This window comes from Stegastes partitus, unplaced genomic scaffold (genome assembly GCF_000690725.1).
Source record: "Stegastes partitus isolate 25-593 unplaced genomic scaffold, Stegastes_partitus-1.0.2 Scaffold1397, whole genome shotgun sequence".
Lineage (NCBI taxonomy): Eukaryota > Metazoa > Chordata > Actinopteri > Pomacentridae > Stegastes > Stegastes partitus.
This window is the reverse complement of record NW_007579128.1, coordinates 130570-147526: the sequence shown is the minus strand read 5'-3', so window position 1 is coordinate 147526 and position 16957 is coordinate 130570. Positions and strand designations below refer to the sequence as shown.

General features: G+C 43.8%; 1 protein-coding gene across 2 annotated transcripts in view; it reads left to right on the top strand.

Moving 5' to 3' along the window:
* atp2a3 (ATPase sarcoplasmic/endoplasmic reticulum Ca2+ transporting 3) overlaps window positions 1-16683 on the top strand; it is a 52723-nt gene extending 36040 nt beyond the window's left edge. The window contains exons 9-21 of one of the 2 annotated variants that reach the window (XM_008299268.1): window positions 766-854; window positions 1862-1964; window positions 2749-2880; window positions 5356-5472; window positions 5581-5799; window positions 6170-6505; window positions 7508-7728; window positions 7830-8032; window positions 9351-9436; window positions 9805-9938; window positions 10541-10658; window positions 12615-12732; window positions 12968-16683. In XM_008299268.1, coding sequence (XP_008297490.1) covers window positions 766-854; window positions 1862-1964; window positions 2749-2880; window positions 5356-5472; window positions 5581-5799; window positions 6170-6505; window positions 7508-7728; window positions 7830-8032; window positions 9351-9436; window positions 9805-9938; window positions 10541-10658; window positions 12615-12732; window positions 12968-13011 — 1920 coding nt within the window. In that variant the 3' untranslated portion in view covers window positions 13012-16683. Of the gene's footprint in view, window positions 1-765; window positions 855-1861; window positions 1965-2748; window positions 2881-5355; window positions 5473-5580; window positions 5800-6169; window positions 6506-7507; window positions 7729-7829; window positions 8033-9350; window positions 9437-9804; window positions 9939-10540; window positions 10659-12614; window positions 12750-12967 lie in introns of those variants that run through there. The other variant, XM_008299269.1, reaches the window with a different exon arrangement.
* Window positions 16684-16957: the final 274 nt, after the last annotated feature.

Sequence of the window (16957 nt, the reverse complement as noted above, 5' to 3'; positions counted from 1 at the left end):
TGACCATTGACTATAATTACATGTATGACTTACTGATACTAACAAATGATGAATATACACTGGAGGTATTATATCTATAGCTGTGCTTTAGAATTAGAATTAGAATACAACTTTATTGATCCCTTTGGTACAAGACCTCAGGGAAATTGCTATATGTGTCATATGTTATATGTTAAATATGCTTTATGTGTCCATACAACAATTTCTGTGATAGCATAGAAACACATTGTGATTCTGAAAGCTTCTGTCACATATTTGTCATCTATTCTTATCTCTATCCATGCTGCAGAATGCATTTCCTAAACTGCTGCCTTTGAAATTTGCTATTTGAATTGTTCCCATCATGACTTTTGATTTGAAATCAATTAATTGTTCATTCATAGTGACAATCAAAAGCCTCGGCTGTACAGTATTCCTATGACAAACCCTCTTGGTTGCACTAGCCGACGTTGTCACGGTTATACAAGATAACAGAATAGCTTTCTTCAAAATGAAATATTTACTGCAGCCAGTCACTGAACTCCATCTCAGTCCACAAGACCCCGTCTCCGGGTCCGCTTCAGCCTCCTCATTAACTATTAAAAATAAAAGGCTATTTTCTGAAGCTCCAAACACAGGCAGACTCACGTATGTCTTCACTTGATCCAACGTAACCTTTTAGCAGCAGTGGGCAGCCGCAGCACACAAGGACCAACCACAGTTTGATTAATAAGCTAACTACGCCGCCTCTGTTTGTGTTTGCCTTTTTTTTTTTTTTCTCTCCAGATGTTCGTCGCAGACAAGGTGGAAGATTCAAGTTGCACCCTGCATGAGTTCTCCATAACTGGTTCTACATATGCCCCCGAGGGACAAATGTAAGTGTCACAGTTTAAAGATGTATCGCTTGGTTACGAAAAGACATTGGGTCCATTTTAATAGCTCATTAAAAATGTGTGTCAGCGGGCTTTCCAGATTTTACTACAGCAAATATTTAAATTTAAATGCATCATTCCTTTTTTTTTTTTCTTCCCTTTTCCTGGCCCTTTCTTTTTTAGAATAAAACATAAATGGATGCAGTCAAGCAAAATGTGTTGTGGTCTGCCGGCCAGGATTTGTTACATCAATTCTAATAAGTCTGAAAATGTGCTTTTAGCGATGCTTTGTGTTGATGTGGAAATATCTGTGAGAACCAGGGAAACGGCTAATAACTCCAGATACATTCTGTTATGTGTGCAAACTGCTTGTACATTTATACATTCATAGTAGAAATCATAAGCCTCGGCTGCACTGTACTCATATCACACACCTTGCTGGTTGAAGCGTACGGTGAACTCGGGTAAACAGATTTTCCATTGTGTGTCCATTTTGATATGTGCCATGTCAGATTTTTTTCTATCTTAGTAAATATGTATTTGTGGAGGACTGCAGGTAGGTGGCTATTCATTAGACAGAAGAAGTATTTCGGCAGTTCATTTTGCGCATGTTGTTTATTTTACTGTTTGGCGAGTACAGCATTCTGACTCCGCATGAACCTGTCGATTTCATAACAGCCGAGTGTGGGTTATTGTGTGGGAGCTTCGCTAGCAACGGTTGCAGTCTCTACTGGGAAGGGATCCATGGTTGTCATGCAATCAGCACCGCTTGTCAGGAGCGAGCACACACACACACACACACACACTCACACACAAATACACTGTTTACTACTGTACCACCACTGTTTCTCCAGTCAACTTTGGAATGCTAAACAACCGAATGTCGTCTCCACTCATAAATATTCAATAGGATACTGTGTCTGCGGTGTAGTGAACTGTGAAGTGTTTCTTCCTTGTGTTTTGCTGTTGTGAGTGATGCTTGCGTGTGTGTGTGTCTGTTTTTCTTCCAGACTTGCAGGAAACAGGCCTGTCCAGTGTGGAGACTATGATGGACTTCTGGAGTTGGCCACAGTGTGCTCTATGTGCAACGACTCCTCGCTGGACTACAATGAGGTCATTAACACACAAACATCTTTTAACTTTCTGTGCAAAATAGATCCATGTGTAGCACATTATGGGAGTCCGGTCTCTGCGAATTCCTATGCGCAACTACACACTGCAGTGACTCCATAAAAGGTAGCACTTGAATACACACACACACACACACACACACACACACACACACACTGCTTTCCCTTTCTTCAGCTGAGCTAATTTTACTCCAATGTATGATCTTTTTCTTTGGTTTGGATTGCTTTTCTCACCTCTTTGTCATCACCATGGTATCACAGTAACCATGCTGAGGAGAGAGGCCAGCACTTCTCAGCTCCCATATATCTTCCCCTAGACTAACTGTTTCTGTTCTTGTAAATAGTCATTTTGCCACCGATTTTGTGCGTTTTTGAATAAAGCCGGAGTGTGAGATCAGAAGAGAGGGAGAGGAAGTGGAGCCAAGCGCCCGGAGGGGAGGGAGGCGTTTTATTGCTGTCTTTGGTCGGCCACACAAACAAATGATGTGTCGTTTGTCGTTGCTGCTCCATCTTAACGACTCCACATCTCAGCTCGCAGGGTCACATATTTGAAAACACTTTGCATGTGTGACTCAGTGTTTATGGTCGAGGTAGAGTTGAATGACCTGCAGTGCTGCTCGCTGCAGGTCGTTTCATGTGAAGGGGGTCTCTCACATTTAACAGTGGGTCATGTATGTCATTTGAAGTTGTTCTTTCTGTAGGTTTCACTAAAAATATCTCATTTTAATGTTGTCAGTTTGATGGTTGAGACTTGTGTTCTCTTACAGAGCAAAGGGGTTTATGAGAAGGTGGGTGAGGCCACAGAAACAGCTCTCACCACCTTGGTGGAGAAGATGAACGTCTTCAAGACCGACCTGTCCGGACTCAGCAAGGTGGAACGTGCTGGGGCCTGCAACTCCGTAAGTTCCATGTGAAGATGCTTGTGACCCAACAATCTGATCTTCATCTATATCTAAAGATTTCTGGGACTACTTCTGCATACGTGAAAAAAGTTTTGTGACTGGAGAGAGAGAGCTGTGCCAAGTCTGATGAACTGCCTCAAGCGATGCTGACTTGTGTGGCTTGAGGCAGTTGGAGTGACTGCAAGTTTGAAAATACAAGTCTTAGGGTGTTTAGTTAGAAAGAAGTGAGTTCACCACACCTCTGTTGCCCCCGTCCTCATCTCTGCTTGAGGCAAGCCGTTTGAAGATTAGGATCTAAATAGTTGATTCAACAACCTCATCTGCAGTCCAGTTGTATTGTGACACCGCAGACACATTTCTGAGAACACGACAACTCGGTTCTGACTTCATAGGCTACTTAGCAGCACCCAGTACTCCATATGGAGTGGATGATCTAATTAGATTTTGGAGCACATTTCTGCATGAATTTGCATATTAACTAGGGAGCAGCGATTTCCCAGAAATGGCTCCTTTACACTTTAGGCTAACAAGTTCAAATTGATACCAGATATGTAGCATGCAGTGACAAATGTGTTGGAATAAAGTCTTTGCTAAATAATGGTCTAATTAGCTCAGTTAAAGGGAGACTGGTTCTAACATGTGAACATGATAAACTAAAGAACAATACAAACTGTATACTTACAGCACTATTACTCCTTATGGAGAATATGATCTGACTGGATCATAGTGGGAGCTGCTGCATACATTTGTAAATTTGTAAAACAGATTTTACTTTTACCTAGTGTTGTAGTAGCTCCTAGTCATACTGTCAGCATGCATGCTTGTCTTAAGGAGATGGTAGGACGGAAGGCAGTCCATGAGTCTCTTGTTTTGACTCAGACACTGTTATAGAAACGCCGTGGTAAATCTGTGGAGTACCGTTTTAGTGCCCAATCAAAGGTGTTTAAGCCAAGTCTGTGGAGATCAGTGTGTTACTCATCTTTATTCATTCATTTATCTACAATAAGCACACTGTTTGCTCCCACAACTGGCATATCTGCTGCAGGCTTTGCTCTTCTCAGCGTGAATGTGCCAATGAGACTATAATTACTCTGCTCATTATGCCATACTGTACACTGCCAGTAGGGAGGACATAATGACCTGGTGTGCGCCTGCTTATACATATTTGTACCAATTATATTTTACATTTAAGTCATGTTTTATTGAGGGTGAGTCAGCAGGTCAGGTTTTAAGGACCATTTAATGAAGCACACGGATCGACACACACGACTTCAGGGTGTGAAATTATGATTGTTTGGTTATGACTTAAAAACATCACACACAAGCATAACTATAAAGACATGAAGCTTTCCTGCAGCATTACTTGGAGTTTGGGCTGGTTTTGCACCGAGCTCGCTACAGCAAATCACAGTTTTTTATTCTCGGTTGATGTGGAAAGTGTTGAACATGGCCGGTGCTGTGTGAGTGACCAATGGATGGCTAAGCTGACGTTAGTGTTTCAGTGCTGAGGGGCTCCAGTTCTGAGCTTGTCCACTCCGAGCTCCAAGGTTATTAAAATCTCTGTTGCTCTCACTTTTGGGAAGCGTAGGAGGGACGGAGGCTGTGGAGTCTCAAATGGAAAGAGCCTTTTAGTGACAGAGGAGTACAAAAGTACACGTCTCACTGAATGTTTTCGTGTTTAATTTTAAACCTCTAACTTGGTGCGCGGTACCTGCTCGGCGGATAAACGAGCAAATGCAGAACATTACTCAACATTAACTTGGATGTTGGGCAAATCCTACATGAGATGACCTTAACTTTCCGAATCTCTGCTGGGTGTACACAGCTAGGAAACAGAAGAAAGAGCAGGAGAATGATTTCCCCGGCATGCCATGCCAAGACAAACTCACTGTTCTCTCTCTGCTTGATAGAGAGAAGAAGTTTGTCATAGTGACAGATTTCAGGACATCCATCAGATGTCTGAAGTCCCCTGACAGGGTGTGTGTACACCACAACCATCTGGCTGGACAGAGAGTATAATCAGTCTTAACATTTCAGCCTTTCTTGTGCACTAGACTCAGCACAGACTCTGAACTAGAGGGACATCTACTGGTGGAAAATAAAAAAAAACAATATATGAAAAATAGGGATGTTTTTAGTTTGACTTTTATGCTCATGCAGTAAGCTTTCTTTTTAGCTTTTATGTTTCCACATAGTTCCACTGCTAATCATCCTCAGCCAGGTTCAGTATCATCTATGCTGCTGTGCACAGGCATCCGAGGCCACAGCCAGACATCTAGACAAGGTGGTTGAGTGGTCTGAAGTGTCATCCTTCAGCTGTTAGTAGTGCAGCCAAACCTCTCAGTGCCCTATCAGCCACCAGTCTGACAGATACCCATGAGTGTACCTCAGCTCTGTCTCTGACTCTTTTTCACCTTCTTCTTCTCCTCCTCTGTCATTTCTTCCACATCTCCCTCTTTTTCCATCCATCAGGTGATCAGGCAGTTGATGAAGAAGGAGTTCACCCTGGAGTTCTCTCGTGATCGCAAGTCCATGTCTGTGTACTGCACCCCTGTCAAACCGGGCTCCCAGAGCAAGATGTTCATCAAGGCATGACTGAATATGACACCCTCAAATAGACACATACCTGCCATCGCTACCATTTTCACCATTGTGTTAACGCGCTGCTTTCTTGTCATTTACAATGTTTGTCCTCAGGGTGCTCCAGAGAGCGTGATCGAGCGGTGTCAGTACTTGCGGGTCGGGACAGGGAAGGTGACACTGACACCAGCTGTGCGTGACCAGCTGATGTCTAAGATCAGGGACTGGGGGACAGGCAGGGACACCCTGCGCTGCTTGGCACTGGCCACTCATGACACCCCGCCACGCAAAGAAGACATGGACTTGGAAAACTCCAGCAAGTTTGCAGAGTATGAGGTACGGCAGAGGATTGTTGTTCAAAGAGCGTCATAGTTCAGTCTTTTTCCTAAAATAAAATGACTGACATTTTCAGCAACAATGCAGTTTTTAAATCAATGCCAATGTGATGAAGATCAATAAAGATGTGAAATGCATGTACTCTACTCCCTCTCTCCTGTTTGAATCCATCTACTGGTTAAACCTTTTTACACTTGGTTCCTGGAACAATCCATTTGTTGCGTGGAAAAGAAAATAAACTGTTTGAGCAGCGGTACAATTAGAAAGCAGTTAGTGGCATTTCAGAGGAATTGGAGAGAGATTCTGCTTTCAGATATTGCCCTGTGAAACCTAATCTCTCTTCCCCGCTCCTTCTTTGTTCTCCCTTCAGTTGGGGCTCACGTTTGTTGGCTGTGTGGGCATGCTCGACCCGCCCAGGAAGGAGGTGATCGGTTCAGTGAAGCTGTGCAACGAGGCAGGTATCCGCGTTATCATGATCACGGGAGACAACAAGGGCACAGCTGTGGCCATCTGCAGACGAATTGGCATCTTCGGCGAGGAGGAAGACGTGACTGGAAAGGCCTACACGGGCCGCGAGTTTGACGACCTCCCATCAGAGGCTCAGAGAGAAGCTGTGAAACGGGCGCGATGCTTCGCCCGCGTCGAGCCAGCTCACAAGTCCAAGATCGTCGGCTACCTGCAGTCCTTCGATGAGATCACGGCCATGGTGAGGAGAAGTGATGACACAGCTTGATCACCTCAAAGCTGTTCCACATCTGTTGTTCCTCCTCAATCTACTGGCACCGCCCCACTTCAACTTTGAGTCTCAGCTTCCTGCAGATCTACACATCGTATATTTTTTTGTCAAATCATTTTTTCATGGCAGTTGCGAGGCAAAACGGCATTTTCCTCCTCCTGCGGCTGTTTGTTATGTGAATGACTTGTCAGGGATGCATGGGAAGAGGCCAGTGAGGCGTGACATGTTTCAGGTCTCTTTGAGGCTGCTCTCTCAGACAGCGCTATCAGAAGCTGTCATCTCCGGTCCGCTCTGCTGCTTCCTATCTGACACACGTCTCAGAAGAGGGGTTGATCCGAAGGGAAGACGGGAGGGAGGGAGGGTAGACAACAATATCACCATTTGCCTGTCAGACTCACTCCACCATTCACAGCAGTCTCAAGCTGCTTTCAGGCCCTGCCATGACAGATAAATATCTCTCTTGCTCAGCTTTAGCTTAATCCTGTCTGAATCTGAAAGGATAATGAGACTTTGCATAGTGAGAAAGAAGCTCATTTGCAGCCATCCTCAGTTTGTTAGACTCATCTCTGTTTAAAGAATAATCTTCACCAAAACTTTCATGTGGGCTCAATATTTTAAGAATGAACATTCTTATTTGAACAAATTTTGTTTTGTCTGTCACGTCGAATACGCTTCACCACACTGGTTTATGAGCGACTAAGAAATAGTTTGAGCTTTTGTTCTTCAAAGAGGTTTATCCAGCTTTGTGATACTAAGAATATTCCTCTGTTCTTTGATAGAAGTTCTTGTCTACCACATATCTGTCTGTTTACAACTAGTGATGCATCTTCTAAAAATATTTCTTTCTTAAGTCTTGGTGCAAATATTGTATTTCACTTGGATTTAAGGATTATTTACTAATCAGGAGAGCAAATTTCGTCTTCTAACTTAGGTTTTGTTGATGCATTAATTATGGTTCTGTTTTTGTTCCAGACAGGAGATGGTGTGAACGACGCACCGGCTCTGAAGAAAGCAGAGATTGGCATCGCCATGGGTTCTGGCACAGCAGTGGCCAAGTCGGCCTCTGAGATGGTGCTGTCTGACGATAACTTCTCCACCATTGTGGCTGCTGTGGAGGAGGGCAGAGCCATCTACAACAACATGAAGCAGTTCATCAGATATCTCATCTCCTCTAACGTGGGAGAAGTCGTCTGGTGAGAACAAAGATGCTCCGACACTCAGCTGTCATGTTGGACTATCCTCACCATCGGTCTGGCGTCCTTGGCTGATGTCTCTTCCCTCTGTTTGTCCACAGCATCTTCCTGACAGCCATCCTGGGTCTCCCTGAGGCTTTGATTCCAGTGCAGCTGCTGTGGGTTAATCTGGTGACTGATGGGCTGCCTGCCACTGCCCTGGGCTTCAACCCGCCAGACCTGGACATCATGGACAAGCCTCCCCGCAACCCCAAGGAGCCTCTCATCTCTGGCTGGCTCTTCTTCAGATACCTGGCCATTGGAGGTAGTCCTCGCTCTGATCTGAATAAAACTGCTGCTCAGTATGTGCTTGTGTCAGAGTATAAACAGTTTACAAGTTAGGATGTGTGTGCAGCAAGTTGTTATAAAAGAACTACAATGATTTGAAAGTTTGTATGCAGACATTTTCAGCTTTGAGACATAAAGAAACTTCCTGATTTACTCTTTTGTTTTCTAAATCCCTCATGCTTACAGACATCTTTTGCTAGCTAGCATGACATATGAAGAAATGGCCACAACTGTCAGTAATAACACCCACTGAGACTGGACAAAATTCTAAGTGCTGCAGCTCATGAGAAATTAACTGTGAAACACAAACATGTTGGGTCATTACATTTAATTACGTACTATTACAGGAAACTTCTGCTGTTTTTCTGCTGAAGTTAAGAGCACAGCAGCCCCCTCGTTCTGGACATGATGCTGCATTTACATTTTGTGGGAGGGAAGGGAATGTGTACAAATTGCATTCATGCCATTGGACAACTCAAGATAGCAGCTGCCAGTCGTCTTGTGCTGTTGTTTTTCACTCTGTACTGGACATTACAGCAGCCTTAGTCAAAAAGCATAAAGTGAGGCATCCATATATTCTTGTTCTTGCTGGTACTTGACATATTTTGTGGTAGATGATACGGCTTGGATGTTGAAGTGAAAAACTAATGCTTAAAGTAAGTCCGGTGTGACATGAAGCCAGCAGAAACATGCACATTTAACATTAATGTGTACCAACCACTACATGGGATATCTGCCAGACTGCATTTGCAAACAACAACAACGATCAACACAAGCTGTGTAAACACAGACACTAATATGCATAATTTGTTAGTCAAACAATACCATGAAAAGAGACTCTGTACATCTGTTTGCGATTTCTTATTTATTTATTGCTAAAAGCAAAAATGTGATAGATTTTCCAAAACCATTAGTCTGCAGCTCTGTCAGTGGTCACCAAGTCCACACCAACACACATGATACTGATCTGCAAACATTTGTATTCATAAAAGGCCATAACAGTGTGTTAAAATAAGTCGTTTGTCGTTTGAAATCCAGACTTTATTGAAAACAAAGGCTAGCTACAAGCAAATCATGCACTCTTTGCTAACAAGCAGGTCTACCTCATGGGATACTGAACATTTTCCATAAGATCTGTGCATTTAGAAGCATAAAGATCGATTTTAACGTTATTTTTTTCTGTATGATTGTCCTTTGTTTTGCATAGTACAGTATACAATCAAAAGTATTTATGTATCTGTCTGTCTAGTTATGATTATTTTGTCTGAAACTATCTTTGACTATTTTTCTTTTAGGATACGTGGGTCTTGGAACAGTGAGTGCAGCTACTTGGTGGTACCTGTTTGATGAAGAGGGTCCCCAGGTGTCCTTCTATCAGCTGGTGAGTTAAAAAAAACAGTTCTGCCCAGTCTGTTGCTTAGTCTGATGCAGCCCAGTCTTGTCCTCGGTGGATACGAGTTTATCTTCTGTAATATTTTCATACGTGTTTCTTTAAATTCCCTGCGGTTGGACACAAAAATGTGTGGCGATCCCAGCAGTGGACAGAAATAGAAAGGGAAGGAAGACCCATGTTGTTTGATCGCGAGCAGGGTGGAACGAGGCCAAGGTTCTGCAGCTGTTACCCAATCAGATCTGCGCTCCGTCAAACCGGGTCGCAGAGGTCCCGGTGACATCCTGCCCACGCACATGCAGGAGCGCCCACACAGCCCACTCATGCACGCTAACTCCCATCTGTCCGTGTCTTTACAGCGACACTTCATGCAGTGCACTGAGGAGAACCCCATGTTCCAGGAAATCGACTGTGAGGTGTTTGAGTCCCGCTACCCTACAACCATGGCGCTGTCTGTGCTGGTCACTATCGAAATGTTCAACGCACTCAACAGGTCAGTGATCTTCTGTCGTGATGTCGGGGTAAACAATCCTTAAATGTCACGGCTGGCAGATGTGGGGAAAAAAAAAAGAGAGACACTCATCCAACAAGACAGCGCTGCCTTTGAGAAAGAATCACTCGGCTGTCTGAGGGATGCCAGAAAAACACAGCATCTCTATCCACTGACTTAATGTTTGTAATGACCATATTTTTATGTGCTGCATCTGGCAAATGAAGGAATCAAGCTTAGCCACACATCTTAAGAAGTGGAATAATGCTATTTTAGGGAGGCACAAAATAGAGGGAACAGTGGCATGAAGGTAAAAGTCTGTGTGTTTTTGCCAGGATCATGAAGCAAGTCTGAGAAAGAAAGTCTCACTTAGGAAAGAATCTGAGAAAGGAAAAGCTGAAGGGCTGCCTCGTGCATGACATCACACTGATTCCAAACCGTCATTTCATTAGCTGTACAGTAATTGTGATGTTCTTGCACAAAGCTAAATAAAGTTTGCCTGAATAGTCTCATTTGTTCTTTGCTACGTGATAGAAAACTTTCATGCAAGTCATGAGTGTAGAGCTGAGCAGCTGTTGTCATTTAATAAAACTTCTCTCTTCTAGTTTGTCTGAGAACCAGTCCCTGGTCAGGATGCCTCCCTGGGTCAACATCTGGCTGCTGGGAGCCATCATCCTCTCGCTCTCCCTCCACTTCTTCATCCTCTACGTTGAGCCTCTGCCGGTGAGTTCTCAGGACGGTTGTTTGAGGTGGAGGTTGATCCTACTGCTGCTGCTGTCAGTACGGCGAGTTAAGATCGATGCAAACGGAGTAGTGTCATTGCCCTCTGACACTGATGTAGTTTTGTTAAGAATAATGTGTAATAATTGTTGTCAGATTTTAGTAATCTAGTTTTAGTCAGGGACAGCAGTGGTTAGCGCTGTCACCTCACAGCTTGAAGGTCCTGGGTTCGATTCCCAGCCTGGGGTCTTTCTGTCTCCGGCTTCCTCCCACAAGGTCCAGAAACACGCTGAGGTTAATTGGTGATTCTAAATAATCCGTAGGTGTGAATGTGCTTGGTTGTCTGTCTCTCTGTGTGGCTCTGTGATGGACCAGCGACCCGTCCATGTGAGCCTGTCCTGAGTCAGCTGGGATCGGTTCCAGCCCCCCTGTGACCTTGCAGAGGATAAAGTGGTGCATAGATGAGGAATAATATTAAATAATTTAAGTTGTAAAACTGTCTAGTCTATTTGCTTTTTAAAAAAATTTAATCTTCAGAGCATTTTCAGGTTTCTGCCCTCACTGTCTTTGTCTACAGTTACCATGGTTACATGTGTTATTTTGGTCTATGGTGAGGTTAATGAAAAAGGCTCAGTGTCCCTCTGCTCTGCAGCGAAACAACAGATGGACTCTCCTCAGCAAATCCAGTTATGGTTTCCAAACTCAGATCCGCTCTCTGTTCGTCCGGCTCGCTTAGCATTAGCTTCAGCAGCTACCTGTTCCTCTCCTCTGGAGACCAGCAGCTCATTCAGAAGATCATTTACTTGTTCGCTAACACGCTGTTGCTAAAAGATTAGATTAATAGTTAATAGTGATATTTTTCTGGTGAATATCTGGGGGAAGCTTTAGATGGAGAGCTGTCATTAATCCTGGATCTGACTCATTCCTTCTGTCGGCTTCACTACAGATTCCAGCATTAATTAGCGCATTACCTTTTCATTTAAGGGTGCACAATATTAGACTTTTGCCAGTATCGGCTCATTTTGGCTGATCGCTCGTACCGATATATGATTATACCGACTCTTATATTTCAAGTACCGATGATGTGCTGGTGTCATCATGCATCTCATCTTTTTTTTTTTTATAAATGTCAGCTGCTGCCTGCATGTTCAGAGTTTGCTTGTTTTGTTTTTCGCCTCTTGTTTAATTCTCACTGAATTGAGTTCATAAATCTGCAAATCTTTCAAGACGTGGCAACATCTGATATGATTACTGAACAGAATGGTGATGGTACTGATTGTGAGGAGCTTCCTGGTAACCGCAGTACAGCAGGTCAATGTGATACTTCTACTGATCAAGAGATGTTTTGGTTTCACTCCACGGACGCTGCAGTTCACTCAAGACTTTGTATTAATTAATCTGTTTGTTGTCATAAAATGCAAAACATTTGATCATAGTTGGAGACTAGAAGAATATTTCTTTTCTCAATGTGGCATCTAAATTATTTTCTCCACATTTTCCATTGAAGAAATTAACTGATACTCAGGCTTTCATAGGGCAGATTCTTCCTGCTATCGACGACACAAATGCTGCTACTGATTGCCTTAAGAAGAAGGTATGGTGGCCCTAAAAGATGAGGAACACACATGGGAATAGATAAAGTGCAGCAGAATGACCAGAGCATCTGAACCACGTACACCACACGTGTCTAGTATCATACAAACAGCAGAGCCAAAACAAAAACCACCCACAGAAATGCTGCGAGTCACACAGAGCGTGTTACAAAACAACACAAGTCACCCAGGGACACTGACTATATTTGGTTTTCTCACTTTCCAGTATTTTTTTTCCCAAAGTGATGTGCATGCATTATGAAGTCGGGGAAGATGTTTTTGTCATTTGCATGCCTTCCTCTGAGCTGCACTGTGTCGAGGCCGCTGCAGTGTACCATCTGACTGTCGGGTTCTCTCTGCCCTTCAGCTCATCTTCCAGGTGACCCCTTTGCGCTGGTCCCAGTGGATCGTGGTCCTGAAGATTTCCATCCCAGTCATTCTCCTGGACGAGGCACTGAAATATGTCTCCAGGAACCATCTAGAAGGTTTGTTGTTGGAATGAATCAGCCAGTTAAATAGTCAGAATTACGATTATCGCTTCACTCATGTTTTTTCCTTCTGCTCTTTTTCTCTCTGCTGCATTTCTAATTCAGCCTAAATTCTTTTAATCTCACCTTCTGTGAAAAGGTACTCCGACTTCTTTGTGCCTTCTTCCTTCTCTCTCTGAACAATGAGCACGACTTCAAACTAATGCATGTTTTTGTTTTTTACCTCCGGCAGGTGAAGAGGAGAAGAAATATTGCAGGAGATGGCAGCTGAACTAAGACCTCTCCCTCAACACACTCACACAGTTAGACACACACAGCTACCCTCTTTCCCTTTACGAGCTAGGAAACCTTTTCTCTCCCCTGCCCTCATTCCTCCTCCCCCCCAAACTCCTGCATGTCCGACCAACCACCACTAGAAACCGAGCAGGGCTTGCATGAGGACGAGTGCGCAAGAAAGACGAGTGTTCCTGCGAGCATGGCTTTGTGCAAGTGTGTGAGTAGGTGAGCTCTGAGTGTGTGTGTGTGTGTGTGTGTGTGTGTGAGAAACCAGGCAGACCTGTGTTAATAGTTGCGAGAGCGAGAAACAACTGCAGAAAAAAAAGAAGAGAAAACTGCCCCTGGCTCTGCTTTTTAACGATTTTTGCTCATTGGATTTTTTTTTTTTTTTTTTTGACTGTACAGTACAAACATAGTGGTGTGCAACTGGACTTTGGGGAGGGAGGATAGGGGGTAATACTGGGTGGGGTGGGGAGGGAAGGGAGGGTTTTAAATCAGCACAGAGACCGAAAGAGAGACTGAGAGGTGAAGCCTGTTGTGCAGAAGAGACACACTGGTGGAAGATGAGCAAGGATGTGGAAGGTGAATACAGCCGGCCCTCCAGGCGGCGTGGGAGACCCAGCGTACCCCCCATGTGTGTGTGTGTGTCCACAAAAAGCATCATCTGGAGGTGCTGCTCAGGCGTCTGCCGTCCCCCCACACACACTACTGGCACTGAGTTCCAGCCTTATCAGCACAGCACAACAGCATCTCTGGCCAGTTTGTCTCAGCGCTGCTCCTTCATCCGCTTCTTCGTCTTTCGCTCTCACCACAAACTCCCCGTCGTTTCATGCAGGATTCTTCCTTCCGCCTCCGTCTCTCCGTCTCTCTTTCTCGCTCTCTGTCCGAGGAAGGCAGCTGTGGTGGGCCCGGGGGGTTCGTGACGCTGTCGGGCTCTAGGGGGGTGTGTGTGGAGACGTGGCTCCGCCTAAAGGTGTGAATAGCTTTACGCTGCTTGGCCGCTTCCTTCGGCTCTTAATTCGAGGAGCTGAGGTCAGCTCACACACTTGGCAGAAATAAAATTTTTAAAAAATAAATAAAGAAAAATGTCAAACAGCAACCAAACCAGCATATCAGTAGAGTAGTTGTCAGCCAGCCCACCGAGCTGGGCCCGTTTAGCCTCACTGTAACGTCCATGTGCCGTGCTGCCACCGGAGGTTTAGAGTCAGATGTCTGTAGATTAAAGATGGAACAACAACACGATGCTCTGCCACGTTTTGTCCAGAACGTCTCGGAGCATCGTGCCGTTTTTTCCTGCCTTGAATCCATCCAGTTATTTCTGACCCTGAACCAGCGCTAAAGTGTGTGTGAGTGTGTGTGTGCGTGTGTGTGTGCATATAGCCTTACTTGAATAAAATTAGTCGAATTTGACCTGATAGGCTTTTCAGTCTTTGAATCGCACCGATGACGTAGTTGCAGTAAGTTAAGGACGTAAACTGCTTGATTGTCTCCCTCCCATCATGAACCATTTCTACATGAAGCACATGAAACATCCATGCCTTATACAGCCCACTGCACCTCCACATGCAAGATGTGGTCCAAATGAATGTGTTCCTGCTAACCTTTAACGAGCTTTGTACCCAGCGCCACCCGTTTCACTCGTATGTGCCCTGACGGTGACTCATACTGATCACGTGAAGACTCTGAATGTCCACCTGGTCTAAGGCATGTTTAATAGGAAACTCCCCCTTATTTTTTTTTTTTTCTTTTTGTGTTGTTGTGCTTCGTGCGCTGCTCCCTCAGCTCCTCCTTGCTCTCTCAGTGCTTTAGCGATTCACTTGGGTATTGTTTTATAATGACTAAATAATAATGTATTTGACTGAACGAACCCCGCCGGGTTTGGATTGTGTCTTTTTAAGTCTTAACTATGGTTTTGTGTGTGTGTAGGGCCCTTGTGCTCTGTGGACTGGGTCAGCGGTGTTCTTGGTCTCTTGATGCTTCCACATACTGTATTGTAGACGAGCGTGCACATTAAACCATATAGGTCAAAAATCTGTGCGCTGTGTCAGCTGGAATGAAGCGATGGTTTGATCTTCAAGTAGGAGCTGCAAGAAAAAGAAATCCCCAAATATTTAATGCTCTCATAAAACAAGACATTTCATGGCATCAGCTTGTGCTTCATGATGTAGTTTTGGAAGGTTTTCGGATCATTAACAGACTAATTCATTGATCTATAATAATCAGGAATCATCAAAGTCGCCGTTAGCTGCAGCCCGACTTCAGGAGCAAACTGTTGAAATGAAATTGCTGACACAGCGTCCAGATCCTTTCCTCTTTTTCCCGCCCTTTTCTGGACGTCTGATCTGATTTCAACAAGTCATTCCCACTTAGAGCGCGGTTTAGAATCTGAAGGGAAATCCATCCGTTAGCGACCGATCTGCTGTTGCTTACCGTCCTGTACCCATCTACTAGCCTTACTCCGTTGGGAAAACCAGCTTCTCACGGAGCGCCGACGCCTCCGATGTCTCGCGCTCTCTGGGTTTCGATCTCGGATCAGCAGGAAATCGGTTTAAAGTGGACGGAGGAAAAGTACACTATAAAGTTTAAGCATTTAGATTCAAGGGTGGACTATTCCTTTAACTTTTAGGCTAGACGTTGGAGATTTTTGATGATACTTGACATAAAACAGCCTTCACGTTCAGTAAGTTTTTGTCGTCACCACCATGAGAATGTGGCTCGTCTGTCCGGACCAGCAGACCTCCTGTCCCCCCGTCCCAGGTCTCCATGGCTCTGTAACATGCTGGCCCTCTGGCCTCCAGGCACTATAGGTCTGTATAGCCTTGTAATTTACTACTGAATCCTCAACTCTGTACAGACGACGAGAATATGATCGCATGGAACCTTGTTACTGTAATAATAACCTATACAGTATATAATATTTAATTTTTTGATAACTTACATCAACGAACCTACTTACCAACAGACAGACTTGCGAGAAAGCTTTTTTTTTTCTTTTGTTTTTTTTTTAATTTTTCTTTTTTGAGCACATGGTATCTAAGGATCTCCTTTTGTTTTTGTTTGTTTGTTTGTTTTGTAGAATAGAAAGGTTGTTTCTTCATTGTTCCCGTTTGGTTTTTACAGTTGCTGGGGTTTTGTGTCTTTTACTGTAGGGAAAAAAAAAACAAACAAAAAAAAAACACGAATACGACGTTATCATGTTTAAGATAGACAAGAATAATTGCTTTACGCTAGTTAACGGCGGTGACGCGGATCATTTCAGCGACGGCTATCTGGTGTGAGAACGTTCAAGAACTGGTGAATGAACTGTGTCTGGTTTACACACTGAGCGATAAGCAGTGATGAATCCTGGGTTATGAAGTTTTATGACTGTATAGTGAAGGGCTCGGTGCGGATGCAGGCTCTAGAGACTCCCTTTTTGGGTCTGACATTTGGGATGTTGCACGGTACTCGCTGTCCTGTACAATCTGTAAAACAATAAGAGCCTTCAGGTTCCACAACATCTGGCCAACGCTTCCCTCTTCCCCGTCTGCAAGTGAACGGTCTCTAGAGCCTGAGTCCCGCCTCTGAGAAATTAAAAGGATTCTCTGTGTTGCCTTGTTAATATTAATTGTGGACACATAATTTTATAAATGACAAAGACGTGGAAATAAAGATTATTTATCTTGTTATTTATTCAGCGGCTGTGTTCTTTTTATGTGCATTTTTAAACACAAGGTTGTTTTTTTTGTGTCTCAACATCTTTCTTTTTTATTTTTTTGGCACTTCTTAATAAGAAATACTTTTAATAATGTCATTCTAGTGCTCTTACAAAACAAATACCAAACAATAAAAACATTTCTCGTTGCAAACAGGTCACGTAAGTTACAGTTTTTTGCTCTGTGAATAATGTACAGTACTTTTGTGGTACTTGAGTATTTCCATTTTACTTCTACTGCACTACATTTCA